Raw genomic sequence first — 24951 nt, 5'->3', positions numbered from 1 at the left:
AAGACCTCAGTTAATCCTGGCTTTGTTGATTTATATTTAAATCATTTGTTGTGTAATGAAGGTCATCTGTCCATTGATTGAAGATGTGGCGTCGGATTGACATGGAAATGCTTATGTCCGTTGGAGGGGGATGGATGAGACCCAGGACCTTGGAAGCTGGCAGTGGCAACTTATTATTGCTGTCCTACCAATTGTTGATCTGTACTTATGTAGAAATGAATGAACCTGCAACTCCTCTGCAACAGGACATCGCTGACCTCTTCAATGCTCCTGGACACAGTTCATCTGGCTAATGCCTCCTCAGGCATTTGCAAATGATTTGATACCAAGAAACCTACAGACTCTCTATGTTTAACTTACTGTTCTGCCATTTTCCATCTTCTACCAACCAAAGTGCTAAATGGCATATTCGTTGCATTAGTCAAATGGCTAATTTGTACTTATTAAGAGCGGTAACTTTCAATAATTTAAATTAATATCTGCTTGAATGGCTTAGCTTACCATCATCAATAATTTAAGGTCCAGTTAATAGGCATATTCAGTGCTTCTAGTGTGGTGCTGGAATGCAGGGAAATGCTGCTTGAAAAGGGTCTTAAGTGCCTTTGGGCTCAATTTTATAAATGTTCCAGCCTTATATTTGGTAGACATTTATGGGTGTAAACTTATTCTGTTATTTTAAACTCTACAATGCCAACACAGTTATTGACTCATAAACCAAATGGTGTTTTGAAGCACTTACAATCTAGGGGTATTGATTATTTCTCTGCCCTGTCTACCTTTAACACTGGATTTAACCCAGAAGGGAGAGAGGGATCTATGCTGGTCAGGATCTCGTTATCTAAAGGAGGAAGGGAACCTATTCCGGGAGGGATCTGCTTCTGTGTTAGTGAAGCAGGGTTAGAAAAAAAATGCCTTCCTCCGAGGGTTGTTAGGGTGTGGAATTCATTACCATTCATTACCACAAGTGGCTATTGAGGCTGGATCAATAGAAGCTTTCAAAGGGAACTGATGAAGCACATAAGAAGTGGACTTTAAGGGATATCAGGAAAGGACTGGAAAGTGGGATACAAAAAGAGGGACTTAAACAACTGTGTGCGTTTGGTGGGAGGGGGAGAGGACTAACACACTGAATAATCTCCTCCTATGCTGAAATCTCTGTTGGATCAGCCGAGGAGTAATATTGAAGGTGTCCGTGGACATGTCTATTTTCAGGATGGGCACAATTAAAATTCCCCATTGTGATGTGCGGATTCAGAGGAGAAAATGATTAAAAAAAAGGTTTGATCAAACCACAGGTAATTACTGATTTACTGGCGCTAATCTCGCTGTCCTCCTTTTTATTATTCTGTTTAATGGTGACCCAATGCTCATGAAGAATTTAGGATATTAAATACTTCAAAAAGATTCATCTAAGTCTTCTCTTCTGTACTGTGAACAGAGTCTCCTGGTTCAATAGTCTCCTGGTACACAGGTGCAGAGTTCCGGCTTCACGTTCAGAAACGGATTGTATGGACAGAACAGGAGAGTGATTGGTTTTGATATTATTTTGGTGGTATGCAACATATGTTCCTTGTTTTATCCGGCAGCTCTTTGATTTAGCCTCGAGGGAAAGCCGCACTTTGGAGGGAAGCAGTTCAAAGCAGAAGTGAATCACACCTTTGACCTTGCGATACCAATGGACCTAAATAGGTTTCAAATGCCGAATAATTAATCCAATAGAGGGGGAGAGAGAGAGAAAAAAAACACTGCAAAAAAGAAAACTTTCAGATAGAAAGTGTCGGTTTGTGGTTTAATATGAATTTTGACCCAAATTCCAAGCCCTACTGCTTCAGAAATGTAGGATTGGGCACATTGTATTCTGTGAATTGCTTTGAGACGTCTCGAAGATTTGATGAGACGCTATATCTAATGCAAGGATTATTATTATTATTATTATTTGTGGACTGCAGCACTTTTGGAAGAAAATAGGAAGAGAATGTCTAACAACCAGTTGGACTTAGAAGTCTTGATTACAAGTCTTGATGACAATTTTAAAACATCGATATTTAAATTCAAATAAACTCCTGGCAAGTTGCTGTGGAAATGGTTACAGGTTGGCAGCTGGATTTTTGGATGTGACAATCCGTTCGCAGCTCATGCCTTCGGGACGGGGGGAGGAAATGAAACCTGTAGTATTGAACCAGTCTATGACACTGGGCTGTTTCTCTGGAATGAGAGAATAGGATGGCATTATGGACAAGATCCTTGAATTAGGTTCTCTCTGGTTGTTGTCACTTGTTCTTGCTCGGCTAACCAAAGTCCTGTAATGGCAGTGCTGAAAGAGAATAGCATGTGTCTATCGACGGTATTGTGCAAAATCTAGTCTGATTCAGAGATGATCAAATTCTACCTTATGGCACCTATGAGATTAATACAGGTTGATACAATCTTTGCAAATGTTCTCTTGAGCCATATGATTATATTCTTTGCAGAAATCAACATATTTGTTGCTGAGTTCAGAAAAAGAAAGTTCAAAAGCTTCCGACGTGAAGCTCCCTTTATATTTCTTTTGCACGCATGTGAATACAGCTTGATTTCGCTTGGAAATACACCAGCTGTTTAAAATCGGACCCTATTGGCATGTTGAAAGGTAAGTCTGTTTGAAAACTGAGCACAGATACCTTTTTTTTGTTTGCCTGATACCTGCTCAAATTGGGACCATCTCAGTTCTGGATATAAAAACAGCGTCGAGATCAGATGTGAATTAGTTTTTTTTAGGTGTGTTGACTTCTGGTTGTTCCTGACAGATAGCTATGAAACTTGCCAATAGATCTACCCTAAACTGAAGGTGGACACCCAGGCTCAATGCAAGTGACTGAAACGTCTGCCAAAGGAAATGTCCGCTAAATCGGAAGGAGACTTACAAGAAGAGAGCCTTTCAATACAGAAGATCAGAGTTAAAGAGACAAGAAGCTCAAGACCTTCAACATACCGCGACGTCGGGAGAGATATTCTCCACGTGGCCACACTGGCCACTTAGATATTCATGGCTTTGCACCATTTTCCAGAAGATTTCCTGATTAAGGGTAATTGATCTTATGAGCAATTTGGACACGGGCCATTTGGAAGACCTGCTGTATGTTACTCGTTGTGTTTGACCCGCTGTTGCTGCTGAGCTAACTCAGGAAACCAGATTTTAGGCTGTGCCAACCTGACAGCAGCATCTATTGCCTGAGCCATGAATGGACAGGAATAGCTTTGATGATGCCCATTTCACAGCTGTCATCTGAAGTGATGGCTGAAGTGTGTGCGGACTGATTATTCGACACGGGCAGACCGGGCACGTGTGAAGGCAGAGGTGGACTTGAAATCCCGTGTTTGTTGTGCACTAGATATTTGTAATTGCAAATGTCTGGTGAGGAGTAATGCTGAGTTGAAGATGGAGATTTAACAGAACGGTTTCAGCGTAGAAACTAACCTCCTTGACGTTAAATACTTTTTTTAAAAGGCTATAAACCTCCCATTTCCTATGAAATACCCATATTTTGTTGAGGAGGGCTTAAAAGACCTTCTATTTATGAATTCCCCCACCCCCCCCTCCTCCCCGTGATGGTGGAGTGCTCCATTGGGAACCTCCTGGATCAGATTCTGGATGCTGTTCAGGAAGTGCCTGAGCAGGAAGGTTCCACACACACCAGCTGAGTACACAGTGGTTCTCGACTGTTTCTGGCGTTTCCTGGTTCACGTGGCTCCACGCCAGCCCCAGGTGCTCCCTGTGGAACCTCTCGCTCGATTCCCTGATGTGCCAGATCTGTTGCCAACGCCTGTCACCAGAGCAGCAGCTCTTCAGTATCAAGTTACCCAACATGGCAATCTCCACTGGGATGAAAGTCAAGTATAAAACTGAGCACAATTTCCTATCAGGTAGGAAACGCAACCCTGTTTTTTCTTTCTTTCAAGTTGGTATTTAGATGGGTTATTGTGAAAGTACTCCCATCAATGCAGGCTTTCTCGCTCAATAATGGTATGAAAATATAGCATGGATAGACGTTTTCAAAATGATGAAGGGATGATTCGATAGGGTGAAAAAGGAGAAGCTATTTCCACTGGCGGGTGGGTCAGTAACCCGAGGGCACAGATTTAGAATAGTTGTTAAAAGAAGCAACTAGGGGGGAGGTGAGGAGAAATTTTTTCACACAGCGAGTTGTTGGGATCTGGAATGCATTGCCTGACAGGGTGGTGGAAGCTGATTCGATAACAGCTTTTAAGAAAGAAGTAGACAGTTATTTAGGGAGGATAAGTTTGCAGGGCTATGGGGAGAGTGCGGGGGAGTGGGGTTGAATTGGATAGCCCTTTTCAAAGAGCGGTACAGACACGATGGGCTGAATGGCCTCCTTCTGTGCTGTACAATTCTATGATTGAGATAAATTAATATTGACAAACAAAACATAGGATTATTATTTCCACATTCATTATCATAAAAGCATTATAGAATCTGAATTTGAAATACATTTGTTAGGGTTTGACTGCATGGTTGCTGGTACCATAGCGAGTCCCAGCTCAGGGTTCCCATCCGAAGACGTTCATATCTATCAGTCACACTTGCGATGAAACTCATCAGTCCATGGTTGGGCTGCTTTGTGTGACACTTTGCAGTAATAGATCATCTCACCTCAGGGAGAATTACATTGATGTACTGCATGTCAGGCCACAGCAAGCCAACCTGCTGTTGGCTGAGCAATGGTACTGCATCAGTGACAAAGGAACTGCCATTGTCCACATCTTTACTCACCTGCCTTGTAAAATACACTCGTATTAATAATAATAACAATGTTTGCATTGATATAGCGTCTTATCACATCTTCGAGACGTCTCAAAACGCTTCACAGAATGTACTGCAAAGTGAATTGCCTGTATATTTTGTGAGCAAACGTGTTGCTCAAATGAAGGACACTCCGTTGGAGGCAAGAACTGTTTGTACGAAAAGAATCAATGGATTTATTAAAACATTTAAAAAATATATATCTTTAACCGCGGTAATTACCGCTTTATTTTATCTGCTCTCCAAACGTAACTTCTTTGCCGAATGGTAACACGGTAAGCATTATATCAACTGTTTCAGGCAGGAATTGACCATTGCTCCTACGTTCATTTGTTAAGTTAAATCCTTCTCAACATTAAGTGCTTAATTGACGGGTCTGGCGGGAAACTGTACCAAACTGTACCTGAGCTATACGCACTGTACCAAATGCAAAGGAGAGTGAGAGAGAGGTTTGTTGTAAGGTTTACATTCTTCTCTCATTCAAATTCGCCAAAAATGATTCATTAATCCGTGAGCTTAGATATCTGAGGTTGGGGGAGAGATTGGAGAGGATATCAATGTTACAATGGCTAAACTAGATTACAGTACGTTATTCAAGGGGGATGGTCTTAAACTCAGAAGGGGGTTATTGAATGGACAGTTAGATTTAACTACTTTACAAAGAAGGTAGTTGATACTTGGAAGCGTTTGCTCAGGATAGCGATTAACGCGGGCAGTTTGTAGGGAGAATTAGATTCATTTTTAACGGGTAAAGAGGGTCTGGGGGATTACCTGAGATAGGGAGAGATGGTGCTTGAAAAAGGGGACTGGTTATGGACACTGGATGATCCTTGTATTTCTATATTGTGTTATTCATCTCATTGCTGCTTGTGGGACGTTGAATATTCCTGTTTATCAGTCTCTGTTCTTCAGAGTAACTCATTGCAAAACACTTTTTGACGCAAGGCGCAGGATCACTTGGAAATATTTATATTTTGAGAGAACGTTGCAGAGCTTTTCCGCGCGAGATTAATAGGCAGAGCCTACGATGGGGCTGATTTGAGTTTGCTCAATGGGAGAGATGGGCTGAATGGCTGTCCTTGTTCAATATTTTCTAATGTTATGCAATGTTTTGCCTGGCTTTAAGAGATTTAAATCACAATCTCTGTCATTCTTCTAGATGTTGTATCTTATAATAAAATGCTGGATCAGGAAAATACCCTTTGCCATCTTAAAATATGGGCTGTTGGCGTTATGTGAAGTGAATTCCAGTTTGTAGGCTTCGAAACTCTTTTAATTGTATTCTGAAATAGGCAACGGTTACGAAATGAACGTTTTAAAGTGTCTCCCGTGCACCATTATTACAGGAGCCAGACATTTGTTGTTTTTGCCAACTTTGCTGAATCCGAAGCAGCATTTGGGAACATTCCACGTTAACCCCTTCACAGCTGCAACTGTGCTTCCTGAAAGGGGTGGGTGGGTGGGGGGCAAAAAGTTCCGCAAAGAGGCCAGTTTCCAAAGTTGCCGAGTACTTACTGCTGGAGACGTTACGGAATAAGTCTTTTTCTGCATGTTTCTCTCGCACAGTACTGGCAACCGGCCAGTATGCCACGTGACTTATGTGGTAAATGTTTTTTTTCTTTTCTTTTTGGGTGTCTTGACAAATGCAAAAACCCATCACTGGTTTGAAGGGTCCAAACTGGACTCTCGGAGTTTCACATATATATTTCACACATATATATATATATATATATTTTAATATATATTTCAATATATTTTAAAGATCTATATATAATATATATCACCTGTACAAGGACATTTCCCGGTATCTGGACTCGGTTTGTCTCCAAACATATCCCCTACACCCACGCTTGTGAAGACGCCCTGTATTTATGTTCTGAAGATGCTCTTAATTCACTGTCTAAAATGAATGTTGCACCTGACCCTGCAGGAGGAAGTCCCTTAACAACAAGGAATTACATTTGTATAACGCCTTTCACCTCGGGAGGATGTCCCCAAGCGCTGTGCTTTTAGAGGGAAGTGAATGAATACAATGTGTTTCTGCACTGGAGAAAAGGATAATTTCTAAGACAGATTTTCTTTTGTTACATAAATTTACCTGTTGTATTGATTCAGTTCTGAGACAAGTTCTTGAGACTATCTCAAAAGTGGTGAGGAACCACAAAAAGACCCTCACACAAATGGTAAACTCTTGTCAGATCAAAGAAAATGAACCGTTTCTGTCCTTTAATTCAATCTAACAATGCAAATAACCCTTCCGTTTGATATATCGCCTTGTTACAATGCTGAAATGCCTCAAAAAGCTTTACAGGATTTACCGTAAAGTGTAGTGACTTTATTTTTAGGCGAATCTGACCTGGAATAATGGATGATGCTCTCGTTTCTCTTCCCTGGTTATTCCCTTTGTAGACGTTAAACACAGAGGGAGGGTTGAGTCTTTCAAATTGATCTTCGATATATGATGAGTGCTCACACCTGCCTCCTCTAAGATATTTTCCCTCGCCTTTTCAGAGATTCCAGTCACACCGTTCATCAGATTATTTTGATAATATATTCTGTTAAAAAGCTGTTCGTAGCAAAGCTTTACTTTAGCCACCATAACTGGGCTGCCTGCCAACGTTAACAAAAATGCAACCTACATTGTAATACTTCCAGTCACCTTCAGCAATGCGGTGGATATAAATAATGTTCTGGATTGTATCCCGCTAATGTGACTGAACTATTATCCACAAAGATTGGATCCTTCAATGAAAGATGACCTTTTTTAAATGATGCATGCTACCGCGAGGATTCTGTGATTTAGTTACACAAGAAACTATTCGCTGTAATGTTCTCTCGGGAACTCCTGCTTTGATCACACTGAGCGACTGACTTCCAATAACCCAAGCCACCATTTTGTGCTTTAAAACATTATGTGCTGCTCACTTTTAAGTGCAGATTACGAAACATAAGAGGCTAACCGAGTATCTGGTTCATAAATTGAAGAAATTCAATTTGGTGGTTTCTTCTAGTGTGGATACCAGTTAACATTTATGTACCTGTAATAATCCTTATATCAGAACGCCGTGAACATCAATGACTCAAAACGCTATCAAGGATAAGCGGCTGTCTATTTCCATACAAGCTGCTGTGAAGAGAATGGCCAATTTGCCTGGAGGATCGTTCACCGGGACAGTGGGAGAAACTTTCCCTTCTCTTTTCGAATCATGCTGTCGGAGTTTTTGACGTCCACTTGAACCAGTCAGGCGGGATCTCGTTTTAGCATTTCATCCAAAGAATGAACCCCCCCACCCTCTCCGACAATGCAGGGCTCAGATAGAACTTGCATTGCAGTGTCAGGCCAGACACTGAGCTATAAGTCCTGATGTGGGGTTTGAACCCATAACCTGTTGAGAATTAAACCCACTGAGGAAAACTGAAAGGTAAGGCATTTGTATTTTGCGTCTCGTGCCTTCTGGGCCTCAACTGCCATTAGTGTCCTGTGAGCAACGTGAGCACCTGAGTGTCTTGGGCAATATTGACCGTCGAAAGTGTAGAAGAGAGTTATACAAGAGAGATTTCACCAACGAAAGTTTGTGGCAGCGTTTTCACTCCCACTGGTCCGAATAGAAGCAAAGTAACGGCTTCTGCAGGAGTGACTAAGCGCTCTTCCCTCTCATGGCATTTTAGTTCCATGTGTGTCTTCGCGATGGATTTGGGAACTGTGCGCTATTGACCGAGAAATAGTCAATTTAGAATTTCATAGGGGTAAAATATCAACCTGTGGGACGGCAAAATTGGCGGTTGTGAGGGCACTGCAGAATAAATTGGTCTCGTGTCTGTGAATGAATCCCATTTTAAAAACTCTGCGTGTCTTTATTAAGGAGGTTAAAGAATGCGGAGTTGTTTATTTTTGTTTTTTGAGCATTTTGCATGTAGTCTCGGTGCAAAAAAACATGCAGCGATAATTTTTCTTCCCCCTTTAAGTCTTTTAGCACAATCTCAAATCTGTTTTCATTATTTCACAGGAGCAAACACCAGTACTTATCTCAAACTGTTATTAGGTGCAAACATCTTTATTTCGGTGATGTACTGCATTGCACTTGCTAAGTTTTACTTGACAGTGTTATAGTTTTAATCACCTATTAACTGGACATGATGGATGATGTGTCAGTGACGAAAATTAAAATCCAACCTTATTTGCATGTAATTGCATTTAAAGAAAAATGGTACAAACCGTTCTTAATAGCGCAAATGAAAGCACGTTGTCACCAAGCAACTCAGATCTTCTCCATTGCAAACCGTAAAAAAAAAAAAAATTTGAGGCAATGGGGCCTTGCCTGCATTTTGCTCCACACGGAACATTTACATATTTCTACTGTGTACGAGTTCAACCGCATTATAGTCTTGTGAGATGCATAACACTTGGTAAAAGCGAAACATCTGGTGTTTAACGATTATGTCAGAGACAATTAAACATCACCGTGTAGTTTCTTTGTTTCATGCTCCACTGAAGAATTTGTTTGTTGCCTCGTATGTCACCATCCTTTTATAGATGTAGGAACATCAAACCCTGCCACATTAATTCTGTTTGTAAGCGTTTTTATATATATATATATATATAAATCTATTATATACAATATATATTTTTTTAAAGTTCTTCCTCTGTCCTGTCCTCCCTTCAGAGTTCACTGAGGTGAAGTTATTGCGTGTGGGTGTGAATATGCACTTGATCTTTGAATCTCGTCGGGATGGCTTAAAATTCAAACTATCATGGTGCTCCTTGTGTCTCTTTAGAATGCTTTCTTCAGGACGTTTCCTGCCTAGGTTTCCGAGTTAACTCAAAAAAAGGGAATTTGTTTTTTCCAAACTTGAAATGCAAAGCTTGAACTCTCTTTCCTCAGTTCACGCTGGAGGTGAAGGTGATTTTAAACGAAAAGAGATGGCCTGACTAAGTATCGGGAGGCAGGAGTTAGACTTCCAGGTTGTCTGACAAGGTCCTCGACCATTCCTGCTGTTGTGTGCTCCTCAGGCTGGTGGTAAGACAACACGTCACCACCCCCACCCATGACAGCAGGATCCAACACTTTGTCAGTCTTACTGCAGTGGACAGGATCCAGCACTTTGTCAGTGGCTGCAATCTAGTGACATGATCCTATCACTATAGTTGCAAAGGAACAAGAGGAGGCCAGTCAACCACGTCGATATATATGCCAGCAGCTCATGGTAGATCTTTGTTAGAACTATTCCTACATTTCCTCCTTATTGCTCAATCACTTTGCTTCCCAAATATAATATCCACTCTATCCATGTTATCCTGGTTGTGTTGGTGCTTCACAATCAAACAGTCTTTAATTTACGTTTTCTTTCCTTAAACAATCAATGATGAATGTTTGTTTTTTTTGCTCTATTTTCCACACACACTGCTTCATCTTCTTTCCAAGGAATGGATCTATACAGTCTGTAGGGACGTCCTTTCACTGATGCAAGTTTTACAAACAGCGGCCTGTGTAAAACCTGTGTTTCACTTTGAAATTCCTTACTTATTGCTCATCTTAAATCAAAATGGCATCTGTGCATTTAATAAAGCTCTTATTTTACAGCACATCCCTTGGGTCCTGAGAAGTGTTTTGCAAAACACTCCACACGTCGTAAATTTCAGTGTTCGTGACAATATTTTATACGGTTGAGGCAAAATTGCGCACAAATTTACTTTGATAATGAATAAAAGTAGCAATTACTGTAGATCAAATTAAACGTCTAACCTTTTCAAAATGGTTGTAATTAGTAAAGCTCTGACAACATAAATATTCAATTCCCTTTATGTGGGATGTGCCCATTATTGAGGTTAAAGTCTTAGATCTAGAACTGTCTTAAATTTAAACCGTCCGCATCATAAATGGCGACTTCTGGTCATACCAATAATTTGTCTCAAAACACTTTTACTCACTACACAATAATTCATTTGATGGAGATGCACTTGACTCTGTTCATAAAATGTTGGATACTTAAAAAAAAATTTGCTGAAGATGAGACCCTGGAAGTCACGTTGACATTAGGAGCGAGGAAAAGTACATCAGTATCTCTTTGTGATGTTCAATAGTCGATCATAGCATGACACAAAGCAATTACTGCACTGGGTATGTGAACAATGCCAAACTTTGGAAATGTCTACTCATTGCCTGAAAGCAATAGATTAGTCATATTTTGGTTTACCTGGGAGATGCGGTGGAAAATAAGAGATTTACCTAAGGTTTGGAGTTGCTGACGTCAAATTAGCTTTGGGTCATGGCTGAAAATTGAGTGACTATTCTGACATGTGGCTAAACATGTTGTTTCTAAGCGCTCTCTTGAAAGAAAATCAGGTCCACTATTAGAGGAACAGTTAGATCGACCAGGACATACCACATAGGTCCAGCAGTCACCAGCAGTTCAATTTATTTTAAACTATTTGCTGAATGAAGAGAGAAAAAAAAATAATAATAAATTGATCGCTCAATCCACCACTGTGGGGACACTGCTGTGCACAATTGGCTGCCGCGTTTTGCCCATAAAATATACAGTGTATTCTGTGAAGCGCTATGAGACGTTTCGAAGGCGAGATAAGGCGCTATATCAAATGCAAGGATTATTATTAAAATGTTGAATTAATATGTTCAGATCTTACACAGTTCAAAGATACTGCTTTCAGGCTGAACAAACCACAATAGCCTAGTGCCACAACCTCATTACGTTAGCAATTAAAACTCAGCCGCACTTCCTGACTCGGAAACCTTGTTACATTCGAGCTTCAAGTCGGGAGGATCTGAATTTCAGATCTTCTGGAGGCAATTGCTCATCTCTCCACACAGCCCTCAGTGTTATCAATATCATTAGACAAATACTGAAGAAGCGGTTCTCCAGAGGGTTTGTGTATTAATTTATATCAAACTGATGTTTTGAACTCAAGCTGTGATCAAATATTTTGAGAACATTGGTTGCATTCAATTAAGTTGAAAACTTTTCCCCACCCCCAACTTTTATATTTCCAGATTCACGGACCTAAAGGATTCTTCAGGGAAACTCGATTTTAATCTGCTTTCACCTCCCAAGAAAGAATACTGGGCCATGTTAGCCTACAACCGGTCAAAGCTTTGCAATATTCTCTTCTCGAATGAGCTGAACAGGCGCTGGTCACCTCATGGAGTAACATCCAATGTTTTGCATCCAGGAAACATGATGTATTCCAACCTGCACCGCAGCTGGTGGCTGTACACCCTCTTGTTTTCCTTGGCTCGTCCGTTTACCAAGTCTATGGTAAGTAACCAACTCACACACCACTTTAGTACGAATCAGATTGCAAGTCCTGCGAGGTCTCAAATTCTCATTAAAACACCAGCTGTACAGATTTCAGGCTACGTCAGATAAACTGTGTGGGCAGTGCCTGCATTGGTGTTGGAGGCTTATATTTACCTGATTCTAAATGCGTGATTTTTAAAGCAGTGGGATGTGGAGAGATGGGAAAGGACAGGGACGGGGTGGGACAGGGCTGGGTGTCTGTTGATGTTGGGGTTTGATATATGGCGTTTGATGAGTGCAGTCGCAAAGAGCGATTCTTGACTGTAATCGCAAGCTTCCCATCCTGATACCGACTCCTTCTCCTGATCAGCATACATGGGATCAGTGGTAGCCAACCTGTAGCCCTCGGGCCGGTATTGGCCCCCGAACATTCGCACAAGTCTAGGTAAGTCTGTGGTCGATTGGTCCTGTGTTTTCAGTTTTTTTCTCTTGATTTATGGCCAATTTATTTTGTGGCAAACATAAAGATTGGCCCACCACTGTATTAGATCCTACTTCGACTTATCAAAAAAAAANGACTACTTTTTCTGTGACGATTTCCACGGTGTGCCATGTTACACTTATGTAAAGTGCTGGAGCATATCCCCTTGGCTGTTAGTGCTGTAAATTCTGGATCCTCAGCCAAGGAAAACAGGATTCTAACATCAAACTGATTGTTTGTTTGGCCGCAGGTTTTCGGATGAAACCACCTCTCATCGAATGCCACATAAGTGCCTGCGGGTTACATCTATGTATTTCAAATTCATGCCTCAAGTGTTGCAGTTTATTTGTTATTCTGGCACGGCTAAGAGCATTAGATCTGGAGATGTGAGAACTATTTTGATGGCAAGATGAATGGTTTAAAGAAACATCCGTGCTAGTCTCGATGATATGGCCTGTGGTAAAAGGCTTGAGTCGTTTTATTCTTCCTGAAACGATTTCCCCTTTTATCCAGATGAAGTACTTTTGCTGGAGAGAAACGAATATGTCTCTGGAATATTTTCCTCCCGAAGTCTATCACGAAATATTCCAGTCGTAAGCACGTTTATTCCCCTTAGACCAATTTGTTCACTCTCAATGGGACTCTCTCGCGAAACTGTGATGGTGAAGGTGTTACGAAGATTCTGAATCAAAATGGCAGATCTCCACACAGTGGGCATTTGGAGAAATGTGACTTGAGGGTAATAAGCGGTTGGCACTGGAATCTTTTCTGATTGGGTAGTGGAAGGGCGGGGAGAGTAATTCTTTGAACAGATAAAGCACTGCACTACTGGACTTTGATTACCTTTCACTCATTTTATTCCCATCTACTGTGATCACCATTGTTCTTGTGGAGCGCAGCTATAATAGCAAGAAACTAGGGTGAGGGGTTCAATAAAAGTCTGTGTTCTCTTGCATTCTGATAAATATTGGATCCATAACTAATACACCATAGGAATAAACTACTTTTGGAGACCCAATGGGGAGCTTGGATCCAGGGAAGCAGTGACTGGAAGGAACTTGTTTGAACTGGTCACTAGGACGAGATGTGAAATTTGTAGGCTTGTCAGGCAGATTACCATTATCCCCTCGCTCTGCACAATCCTTCATTCGGATAAATATTTTTGTTGGCAGGTTATGAGTAGAAGAATAGTGTGTGTTTGAGTAGCAAGAGCTTAGCAGATGTTTCGAGCAAACTAGAGTGTGTGTTTTTTTTTTCCCCCCCAACCCCCCATTCCTCTCTTGAGCGATGGATCAAAATGCCCAGAGCTTGCAGAAAAAAAAGTTCTGAGACTATTGGGTTTCTTTTCCGGTTCTCGCCGATTGCCATCCATTGTGCTGGAGTTTTAACAGATGTTCTCCCCTGCTTTAATAGATGGGATGCAAACCTAACTTCTGTTTGAATGGTATAAATTATCTCGCGGTAAAAAAGCACCAATCTGTCATTTGGTTTCTGGGGAACTTCCTTTTCACCTTCTTTCAAATCAGGTGGGGGTTTTATTTAAAAATATTGCTCCATTTATGAGCTTCATTCAGGGAAGGAAGACCTCTTGCTTTCTTTGGCATAGGACTGCATTAGTTTGGTATCTAACTATCTAGAAACTCCTGCAACTTGAGTTTTTATTTCATATCCCTCCCCATCCTTTGAGAAAATGGATCTTAACAAACAGAATGTGTTTTCGTTGAGAGCTGGTCTTACAACCTTCTGTGTTACAGAAACTGGAACTGTAGCTGCTTATTTCTCCAATTTTACCTACTTTTGTGTTTGCTCTGTACTGTATAAAGCCTTTTGCTGCTTTTTAAAACGATTACTAGTCCCATACTAAAATATCTTTAGAACTCTTGACTAAAATACTAGTTAAAAGGTCTATTTTTAATGCGCGTTTCAATCATGTTCATTAAAAGAAGATTTTGTTTTAAGGAATCCGGAGTAATCTTGAAAATTGACGAATGTTTGTTCAGCTGGATGGAGTATATACTTTATCCGAGCTAAAAGGAAATCGCTTCTGACTTAGCAAATAAAAGAGAGTAAACAGGAGAATTTTCATTTAATTGTAATGAGAGTGCCACAGCGTTCAAAACACTGCAATAAAAACGTAACCGTGAAGCCTAAGAAAATATATCTCATAGGTTCACTGATTTATTAAAGTTGGCAATGCTTTTTCTCCTTAAAAATTGTGGGTTTTTACATTGTTCGAATGCATTTTACAGTCCAGTGTACTGCATGGATGTCTGAATCAAACTAGTTGTACATGATCAGATTCTGTCTTCTGTTTCTTTCTCTCCCCCACCTCCTTCCTTACCCGTCACTTCTATGCAGTGGTACAATAACTCATATTAAATACATTAACTTGTACCAAGTACGAAAACCACAGTGGATCCAAAAGGATCATGTGTCAGGGTTTTGGAGCTTTTCAACGTTTATTTCCTTCAGTCCTTTTTCCTTCTCATTCCTTCCATCTGTCATGTGTAACTATTAAACAGAAGGCAGAGTATATTACCAAGGCTCCACACTCTTCTTTCCCTCCCAGCTATAATTTGAAGAAACGTACAATATGTAGAAGAAAATAAGGCGTACCAAAGTTTAATTTGCAATTTCCATTGCTAACCGAAATGTATCAGGAACATTTCACAACTACTCAATCTGTTACTTTCCAATCTGTGCACAAAGTGAGACTTTATATGTCAAGATCTAACATAGAGCAAAAACACAGATTAATTAACCCACGTGAAATCAAGGTGCTAGGCAATTGCTAAGTACATTATCAATTGCTTACCAACTTGCTCTAAGGAGAACCCTTTCCTTCAGCGATGTGTTTGTGCATCGTTTCTACATTTTTACATTATACAAATGTAATTTTGTATTGTGTTACTGTTTGATGATATCACTCATTGCCAGTGCACTCCTGTGTAAGGTGAATCTCAGACATGTCACCTGAACAGATAGATATGGACCACACGTGATCGATAGCAAGCCGTGCGAGGAAGTAAGAAATTTGCAGTCCTGGCCTGGTACTGAAAATAAGGTGCAAGCAGTTGAAAGGAGTGAGCTTGATGGACAAAATGATCTTTTTGGTTCCACCCTTGTGAAGGCACAGTTGAGATCACAAGCTCAGTATGTGGGGGAACACAGGTCTGAACTTGCAACCTGCTATCTCCACGGGGCAATGAAATCATGCTGCAAATTGGAACATCACCAGAGCAAACGTCATGCTTTATGTTCTGTACAATGTGAGACTCCTGCAATGGGATTAACGAGCTGGGTGGAAAGGTTCAGCAAAGACTGACTTGTGTTGTGAAGCTCTCTCTCGGTCCTTTGAGAGGTGTGAGTGTGTGTTTTTTGGAAAACTTGACCCCAAACTCTGCTTTGCACCTTGAGTCGCTCCTTATCTTCGGAATGATTGTGCTTTTGGAGACACCAACTGTTATCCAACCGAGAAACAGAGCTGTTTTTTTATAAAAAATAAACAAATAATCTATTGGCTTTAGCAATAAATGGTTAGGGAGAAAAGTAGCACAAAAATAAAAGTTGCAGCAATATGGAGTGGGCAGTTGGCTACGGTAATGTGGGAAATCAATCAGATAATTACAGGGAACTGGGACTGCAGCCAGTACAGGGTGGAGGACCAGCTTATGTGCTGAAGAGAAATCTAGTCAAACTGTTGGATCCCAACCGAAGGAAGAGATTGATTAATTTCTTCTTTGTCGTAGTGTGTGTGTTTAAAAACAACCAATAACCGCGAAAGGTAGTATTGGTTCCGTCCGGTCTGTCTCAGCTGTAACTGTGTGGGAGATGACCTGATACGCGAAGGTAAAGATGCAATAAAGAAAGGGAATTATTAAACAAAAGTAAGGGAGAAGTAATTGGCTTAGAATGTCACACTTCATACATGATCCACATAATGCAAGCAGCAATTCATCTAAGTGATTTATTAGAATGCCTGCTGTGTTTGATTAGAAGCCAGGGACAGGGGAATTTCACCACCTCCTCTCAAGCCTCTTTCTGTTGGTACTTTTTTTCTCATAATTGTGCATTTTACCCCGTTTGCCTCTGAAATTTGCGGATTTGTTCTGCAGAGCTAAAGTTAATTAAAACTTCTTCAAGCAGTCTTAACGCGAGTGTGGTTCATTTTGATGATTTTCACACAAAGGCGTTGCTTCTGAGAGAAGAAGAATCTGTTTTTATTAGACCGAATCTTGCACCATCTTTAAGAAATCCTTATGCCCTTTCTCTTGTGTAAGGTGGGCATTTCGTTTCTCTTGCCCACTCCTCACATTTGTTTGGTAATTTTCAGTTGCAAACGTCATCTAACTTTAAAGCTTTGTGCTGTTATCGCGCTTACGTTGTGTGTCGAATATCAGGAGAGAATCCAGAAATGGTAGCTATCTATACGATCACAAGAGATGTTCTGAGGAAGAAGGCCATTTGGCTTATTTGATCTCATCCCTTCCAAACCACTCATTACTGTTCTTGATTACCTTTTGTATAAAAGATATAGCTCGTGTTCTCTATCCTGGCTTTTGGCTAGTTGGGGCTTGGTGTAAGATGGCAGGCGTAGTTTCTGTAACCAGCATCAGACACAGATTCACCAAACCCTTCAGCTTGAAATTTCCTTCTGCCTCTCTTGTCGGCTCGTGTTAAACAACAACAACAAAATTGCATTTAGACTTTATAGCACCTCTCACGTCGGGAGGGCGTCCCAAGGTGCTGGCATTTCAAAGCCTAACAGAAATATGTAAACTTGGCCCAGTCTGAGAATGTTATTATTTTTTTTAAAAAATTAACAAGGTGAGCGTGAAAAAGTAAGTGATTTTCATTCCCTCATCAGTTTTCCCAGCGTCTCGCTGTGAGGCAGGGGAATAAGACCAGTTCTCAGACCTCTGGTCTTGAACCAGGAGCCAGGAGGCAAGCCTTCGTCTCTGTCAATGTTTATGTTCCCGCTCTGCAGGGAAATGTTTCTGCCCTGCTCGGTCAGGCTGAATACAGGATTGGGCTGTGTATGGACAGTCATGATGGAAGGGGTTGGGGGGAGAGAGAGAGAGAGAGAGAAAGAGAAAGAGAGACTGCATCATGTGCTTCAATAGACTCCTTTTGCAGTCAGTTTGTGAAATAAATGATTTAATTCCAATAATTGTTCTCGAGAAAATTGTTCATTTAAACGTTGTTGCCCTTTGGCAATTTTTGCATTCACTCTCAGCAGTTCAGCTAGTAAATTGGCTGGCCAGTTGATGTTAAACATGTAATCAACTACAAATCAACCAGTGCTTCATTAGGAATGACTTCCAGCCTGCTGGAGACCTGGGTCATTTGGGTTGTGAGAAAAACAACCATTGTTCTGGAATATCTATTATTTTTAATGCCACAAAGTGAAAATTGCGAGGTGGTGTGTTAATTAGCGCTGTTAATAATTAACACAGCACTAGAAAAAACAATGGAGCCAGTTGATGTCTTAATTTATCAACTGGTTTGTGAGTGTGATCCTGACCTCTGACTCTGTCACAATGGTTGGGCCTGAAGTCGCGTGTAGAGCGCATTGGATTATCATCATGTGTTGTTGATTGCCTGTTAACAGGAGAAAAGCTTAACGCAGTATAAGAATCGGAGGAAACCATCACTTCTCGAGAGATGTGTGGTTTAAACACGCAATGAAACAAAATCCTCAAGCAGGTCGATTTGCATCTGAGGTTCACTGAAGAATCCCACCTGGAACTTTAATTTGTTTGTCTCTCTCACATCCTGGTCGACTGCCATGGATTAGCAGCGCTTCAGTTTTGGTTTTAGGTTCGCACCATCTGCTATAAGATTTCCATTTTATATCTTTACGCTTTGATGTTGCTCTCGAACTCTGGGGTAACTGACCTGAATATCTGATCTGCAATTGGCAGCCTTGGACGAAAGAAAGTGCTTTAAATATCGTGGCTGTTTGTTTGCCTCTGAAGTTGTCTTCGAACAGGGTAGCCAACCAGATACTGTACTATACTACTATATTATACTATTAGACAATATACTATAATACTGTTCTACACTACTATGCTATACTAATTGGCTGCTGGGTTTCGCCCACAAAATATACAATCAATTCACTTTACGATATATCCTGTGAAGTGCTTTGACACATCTCAACATGATAAGGCGCTAGCTACATCAAGTGCAAGGATTATTATTATTGTTATTATTACACTATGTAGAAGCAAATGCTTTGTCTAAAGGTTTCCACAATTCGAGCATTTCCTTTCTTTTAATGCTTACGTGTATTTATGTGACAAGGGAGTTTCTCCTGGTGTTCCAGCCAACAATCCTCCAGATAAATTGATCATTCACCTCATGGCTGTTGTGGGACCTTGATGTACACAAATTGGCTGCCACATTTGCCTACAAGTACACAGTCATTGCACTTGACAGCAATTCCCTGTGAAATGCTTTTGAGACGTTTCAATGTTTTAAGCACCACAGCAAATTCAATGGTTATACACAAACAATACACACACTATATGTGTTATATACACACAGTATAGAATTTTTATTCATGTAAATGTTTCTGGATTTTGTCTGGAGTCTTAGCTTTCGAAACGTTTGTGTCATTTGTTCTCTTTGCCCACCCAGAGACGGACGTACTCGAACACACAGTCTCTCATTGGGAATATTGTAATGTTCCAATATTGCAATATTCTGTTCACGAAAACCATTGTGTGCAGGAACGGGGTTTGATTTCAAGGCAGTTAATAATAATAATAATAATAATAATAATCCTTGCATTTGATACAGCGCTTTTCACGTCGGGAGGATGTCCCAAAGCGCTTCACAGAACACACTGTAAAGTGAATTGACTGTATATTTGTGGGCGAACGCGGCAGCCAATTGCGCACAGCAGTGTCCCACAAACAGTTATAGATTGAAAGTGACCAATTTATTATTGTTTTGGTTTTGGAGGGATTATTATTATGCTCTGTGTGGAGTAAGGAAACTTGCCCAAGGTTTCGCCCTCTGCCTGGAATTGAACTCAGGTCTCGCTTGTAAAGCGAGTTAGTAGGAAAATGTTCCACACACGCCTCAGGTATCCTGAAATGGAAGCTTTGGGTTTTAGGCAAGTGCATCACTGCTGTGCTTTTGATGCAGTATTTTCCCCTGCTCTCGTCTCTACGTTCGCCCACAAATATACAGTCAATTCACTTTACAGTGTGTTCTGTGAAGCGCTTTGGGATGTCCTCCCGACGTGAAAAGCGCTATATCAAATGCAAGGATTATTATTATTATTATTATATTATTACGTTTACTCTTCTCAGGGCACTGGCTTCGGCTGCATGAAATCTGGGCTTATTTCTCAGTCTTCGTGGAAATCCATAAACCTCTGTAACAACTGTGTATGACGTGACACAGTGCACTCTGTACTGTAAACCGGGGAACTCAGTTTCAACGCAAGCTTAATAGGAATTATTAATTAAAAGTATTAAGATGCTAACTTTTACTTTCAATACCTTTTGACAAAAAGCTACACAGATCAGCCTTTTTCTAAAACAAGGAGTCTTAAAATTTCCTTTTTACAAAGGCAAACAAATTAATGTCCCATGAAGAAATTAATAATGAGAGTTGGTATTGACAGTCATCTACTCTGTCATATATATGTGAATGTATATGTATATATATGTGTGTGTAGATGTATATATATATATAGCAAGGATGCACTAACATGGATAATATTTAAAGTATTTAACTGACAACGATCCAACCTGATTATTTTACAAAGACAACTGAGACATGGAGTAAAAAAAGAAGTTCAAAGTGATCTATTCTGGAGCGGACTGAGGGAGATCTGAAGTAGCATATTGGTTGATGATAGAGAGTTGCATAGAGAATAGAAAGGGAGTGGGAAATCAGCGGTCTTTGCTGTACTATATCTGTTTTGGATGTGCTGCTCTGATAAGCAAACGAGGATAGCACTGGAATACTGTGCAGAAGGACTAACACCAAAGTGACTGAGAAGAGATGAAGCTGGTGTTTACTGTATAACTTAGTGTCATTTATATTATTGAGGGGACGGTGGGGGGGGTCTAAAGTGCACAATTTCTAATCGGCAGCACAATACGTATAGTATCTATTCTTCTTAAGGGCATAAGAATTGCTCGATGAAAGAAGACCAAGGTCCATCCAGTTCGCTTTCCACCGTCCTGGCAACATGTCATGTCCCAAATTACATACCGTAATCTGTTAGGGCATGTTCACGGCAGCTTACCTTGATGACCACAGACCGCTCGCTCTTTGCTCATGAAGCCTATGACTTCCTCCTCAACCCCTTCTATGCGTTCAGTTCAGTTTTACGCATTCAGTGAACCAGGGGTGGAAATTATACCAAGCTTTTTTTTGCCATTTACCAATCTTATTTTGTTTAAACTCTCTCCCAAACGATCAGGGTTTTAAGGCAGGAACTTTTGTAAGATTTTTTTTGTGGGTGGGGGAGGGGGTAATTTCTGAGGTCTCGGAGGTTAAGTGGGATTTACTGTAGCAGGAAAGTGCAACGTGCAAATATATTTGAATAATGAAGCTCCGTGGAGGGGTCTGGCAGCTCCTGTTGTTTCGTAGGAACGAGCAAATGTTGCAGGAATCCACTTGAGCCCAAACATCCATATCCATTGATCCCAGTGCGTTCCATTTGGAGGAGCCTCTGTAGAGAGCACTTTCAGCATTTTACCGCAATTATTTTATTCCACTGCAGGCCCTTAGACAATCCAGTAGCTTTTTACATATGCACATTATGATCTTTTGACCAGAGTAGACATGTATTAGGCAACAGTCAGGTTTAACAAGTTCCACTGAGCATTTTTTGTTTGGTTTGGGTTGAAGTTCTGTGCGAGAATCCGTGTTGTTTAAGTACCTTGAATTAAGGTCACCACAGACTCTTAATGATGGACTTCCCTTTTTTTTCGCCTGCGAGTTCCTGGAAGACGGCAGAATGAACGTGTCTCTTTTGTGTGTGATTGATCTTTACTCACCAACTAACAAGGCCACTGATTCTATTAACGCCGTACAAGAATGAAAGAGCAGCGATTTAATGAAGTGTCTAGTGAGTAGATCTCAGATATATTGTGTTGCCTTTAATTTGCTGGGGCGTTCTATCTCAGGGAAGCTTCTCTCTGCTGGTAGGCAGGTATTTTTTTTCTCTCTCTCTCTCTAAATTGTCAGAAGGTCAAGCGTGGTTGTGTGAAGCAGGCAGTGCCCTGCCTTGTCCCTGCTTCTCGGTGACAGCAGCTGTGCTGTGCTCATTGAAGCAGAAACGTGAGGACCAGAGGTTCTACTCCAAGTCCCCTTCAGCTGCTGCAAGAGCAAATGAGCTGCCAAGTAGGGCTAATAGAGCCATAATTGGCGATTAGGACTGGAAGGGTGCAGTAACATCTCAATACAAACCGTTGTGCATTAAATCTGCTGGCAGAAGCAGTAAAGTTGTAAGGGCAGCACAAAAGGACCACATTTTGCTGTTAATAATTCCGTGAAATGAGGCAATCCATTTTTTTACTGCGGGATTGTACAAATGCAGTAAAGTTAGAATGGCTATTATTTTAAGGTGACATTACTGTGGTATCTGCACTGTGCTCATCAGATGTGCCTTTAAAGGGGACACCTGTTAGAGCGCTGAATTAATCCTGACCTTCCGAGCCCTTGAGACAAATTAGGTTTTGAAGGTTAAAGGGTTAAAACATTAACATGGATATTCTGCAGCAAAGTGAAGGAAGCATTTTGTTGGTATTCGGAACAATATTTAACCCTTTTGTGTACTTCCTATCCACATATAACCGTCTGTGTACGTAATATTATTTTAAAAAGGAATTAGATGTCTGAAAAAGAGGGAGAATTTCTCATAGTCTGACTGTTAAGAATATTATCTTCCAGTAAATTGGCAGGTAATGAACTTAAGAGTAATGGTTTTAATTTCCACGACTGTTTGTGAGGACGCTGCTGTGCTCAGTTGGCTGCCACGTTTTGTCCACAAAATATACAGTCAATTCATTTTACAATATATTCTGTGAAGCGCTTTGAGACGTCTCAACGGTGTAATAAGGAGCTGTATCAAATGCAAGTATATTATTATGAATGGCTGGGATTATTTAAAGACCGTGCATCATTTTGGAAAATTCTTAAATGCTTTCTTAAATTTGAGCTGCTTTCCCTCCATTCAGCCTTTACTCAGAAGCCTCTCTCGCCTATATCTTCTCTCTCACCCCCACCCCATTGCTTGGTGTCTGACCCCCACCTTTGGACAGCACTTCAAGATGTTATTCTATGAAAGTAAGAGGCTTGGCTTGAAGGAGAAAAAGGGACAGGGCAATGGAATTGAAAGAACAGCTCACTGTGAGAGCTGGTGCAGACGCAATGGACCGAATGGCCTCCTTCTGCGTTGTAAGTTTCTAGGATTCTAAGTCTCAACTCCTCCATAAAGTTCCCTTTCAGTCTTCCCTTTCCGCGAGAGAGAGGTCCTGGGGTGGCCAAATCTAAATACTCTTGTGAAATATTACAGTACATGATAACAGATGTGCCTCCTCTGTTGGCAAGTATTAGTCTCAAGGATTGTGAAAAGTAATTAGTGTTAATAATTGTGTAATGCTGTGTGTACATACTCTGGATTCATTATTTTTCCAAGCTGCTGTGGATGTTCTCATCTGTTTTTAATTCAGAACTGCCACAGCTTGAAGCAAAGAAGTGGGAAACATGCACATTTTGTCTTGTTGGGCGCTGAATAATCTGATGGCTGGGAAAAAAAAATGTTTGCCTCTTGGAAGAAGTTCTGCGAACCGGGATTTGTATGACAATGTTGCTAGCACTTTGAGCCACGATATCTCTTGTGCTGTTCGAATACAATTTCCGAGCTAATCTGTGTATCCTGACGTTCATCTGCCGCACCACAGGACGGGAGAGAGATATCAATCTCAAGCTCAGAATGAGCGATGGTGACATTGTGCTACCCCCAGGTTCCGTGTTGTGTTCTTGCCTGGACCGCCTACAGGTAAGACTCAATGTGGCTTCTCGAAGGAAGAAACAGGCTCACAGTTCTGAGCTCCTATCAGCTGTCCGCTGAGCAGCATTGGCATGAACCACAGAAACGTCCACAGTCGGAGACAACAGAGAGGAGATGAGTGCTGTGGAAATGATGTGTATTTGTTATTTTTATTTCAAAATGTGTGCACAAAAACTAAGAGAGACACTTAAGATCATCTCAATCAGAAGCACTGTCAGCTCTGGGTCAGAAGATTGAGTTCAAGCGAGACCAGGACTGTTCATCCCCTAGTCTAGGCTGACGTTGCAGTACAGTGCTGGGGAAGCATTGCATTGTTGGAGGTGCCATCTTGTAAGTGAGACTTTAAATCGAGGTTCTGACTCTTCAGATGGGTGTGAAAGATCCCCACGACACTATTTGAAAAGAGAAGGGAATTTCTCCCTGTGTTTCAGGGGGATAAGTTGATCTTACAGATAAATTGTCATTCATTTCACAGCCCTTTGGGCAGAACCTTATGTTCTGTGCAAATTGCCTGTTGCGTTCGCCTGCAATTGCAAAGTCACTACACTTGACAGCGATTGCTTATGAAGCGCTTTGAGAAGTTTTGACATTATAGGTTCTGTATCAAACGTAAGGATAATTGTTACGTGCATTTATTTATATTTGAGTTCTTGTCATTCAAGCCTAATGCGTTAGTACAAGGGCACTGCACAATATAGTGTATTGTTAGATCAGGACACTGAGCTGAATGCGCTCCTGCACTATTTGTGCTTCCATCTGCGTGGATTCAGTTCACGCACCACATGAATTGCCAGCTTGACAGATCCACTGAGTCCTTTGGAGCTGCAGAAAGACATCCAATTCACATTAGCCATTTAAACCAGTCAGTTGCAAACTCCCCAGATCCCTTTAGCTGTGTTTTAATATCCAGATGATGGGAGTTTTGTTTGACTGTGAATTAAAATCAGAGCAAACAAATCTTGTGCAATTTTACAGGATTTTGTTATTTTAACTTTGATCCAGCATCAAATACATAACCAGTGCAAACTATTGTAACAGAGTGGTGGAATATGATATCAAGGTATTTTAATTGGGGCAAAAAGAATTCCTCCAATTGGAATTTGCAGGACATAAACTGACCTATCTAAGGACTACGCAATTCATGATGTGAAGATTTTAATTAATAAATAAATAATAATTTGTTTTTACTTATTATCATCTTATAATAATTTGGTCGCTCAATCCACCACTGTTTGTGTGACATTGCTGTGCGCAATTGGCTGTCGCGTTTCTCCCACAAAGTATACAATGAATTCACTTTACAGTCTATCCTGTGAAGCGCTTTGAGACGTCTTGAAGACGTGATAAGGCGCTATATCAAATGCAAGG

At 40.8% G+C, this 24951-nt stretch overlaps 1 protein-coding gene across 1 annotated transcript in view; it reads left to right on the top strand.

Moving 5' to 3' along the window:
- wwox (WW domain containing oxidoreductase) overlaps nt 1-24951 on the top strand; it is a 344609-nt gene that overhangs the window by 111219 nt on the left and 208439 nt on the right. Inside the window, exon 8 of the mRNA XM_007889206.2 lies at nt 11812-12076. Coding sequence (XP_007887397.2) covers nt 11812-12076 — 265 coding nt within the window. The remainder of the gene's footprint in view (nt 1-11811; nt 12077-24951) is intronic.

This window comes from Callorhinchus milii, unplaced genomic scaffold (genome assembly GCF_018977255.1).
Source record: "Callorhinchus milii isolate IMCB2004 unplaced genomic scaffold, IMCB_Cmil_1.0 Scaffold14, whole genome shotgun sequence".
NCBI lineage: Eukaryota > Metazoa > Chordata > Chondrichthyes > Chimaeriformes > Callorhinchidae > Callorhinchus > Callorhinchus milii.
Note: the sequence above shows the minus strand (reverse complement) of the source record. Positions and strands in the feature narration are given on the sequence as shown.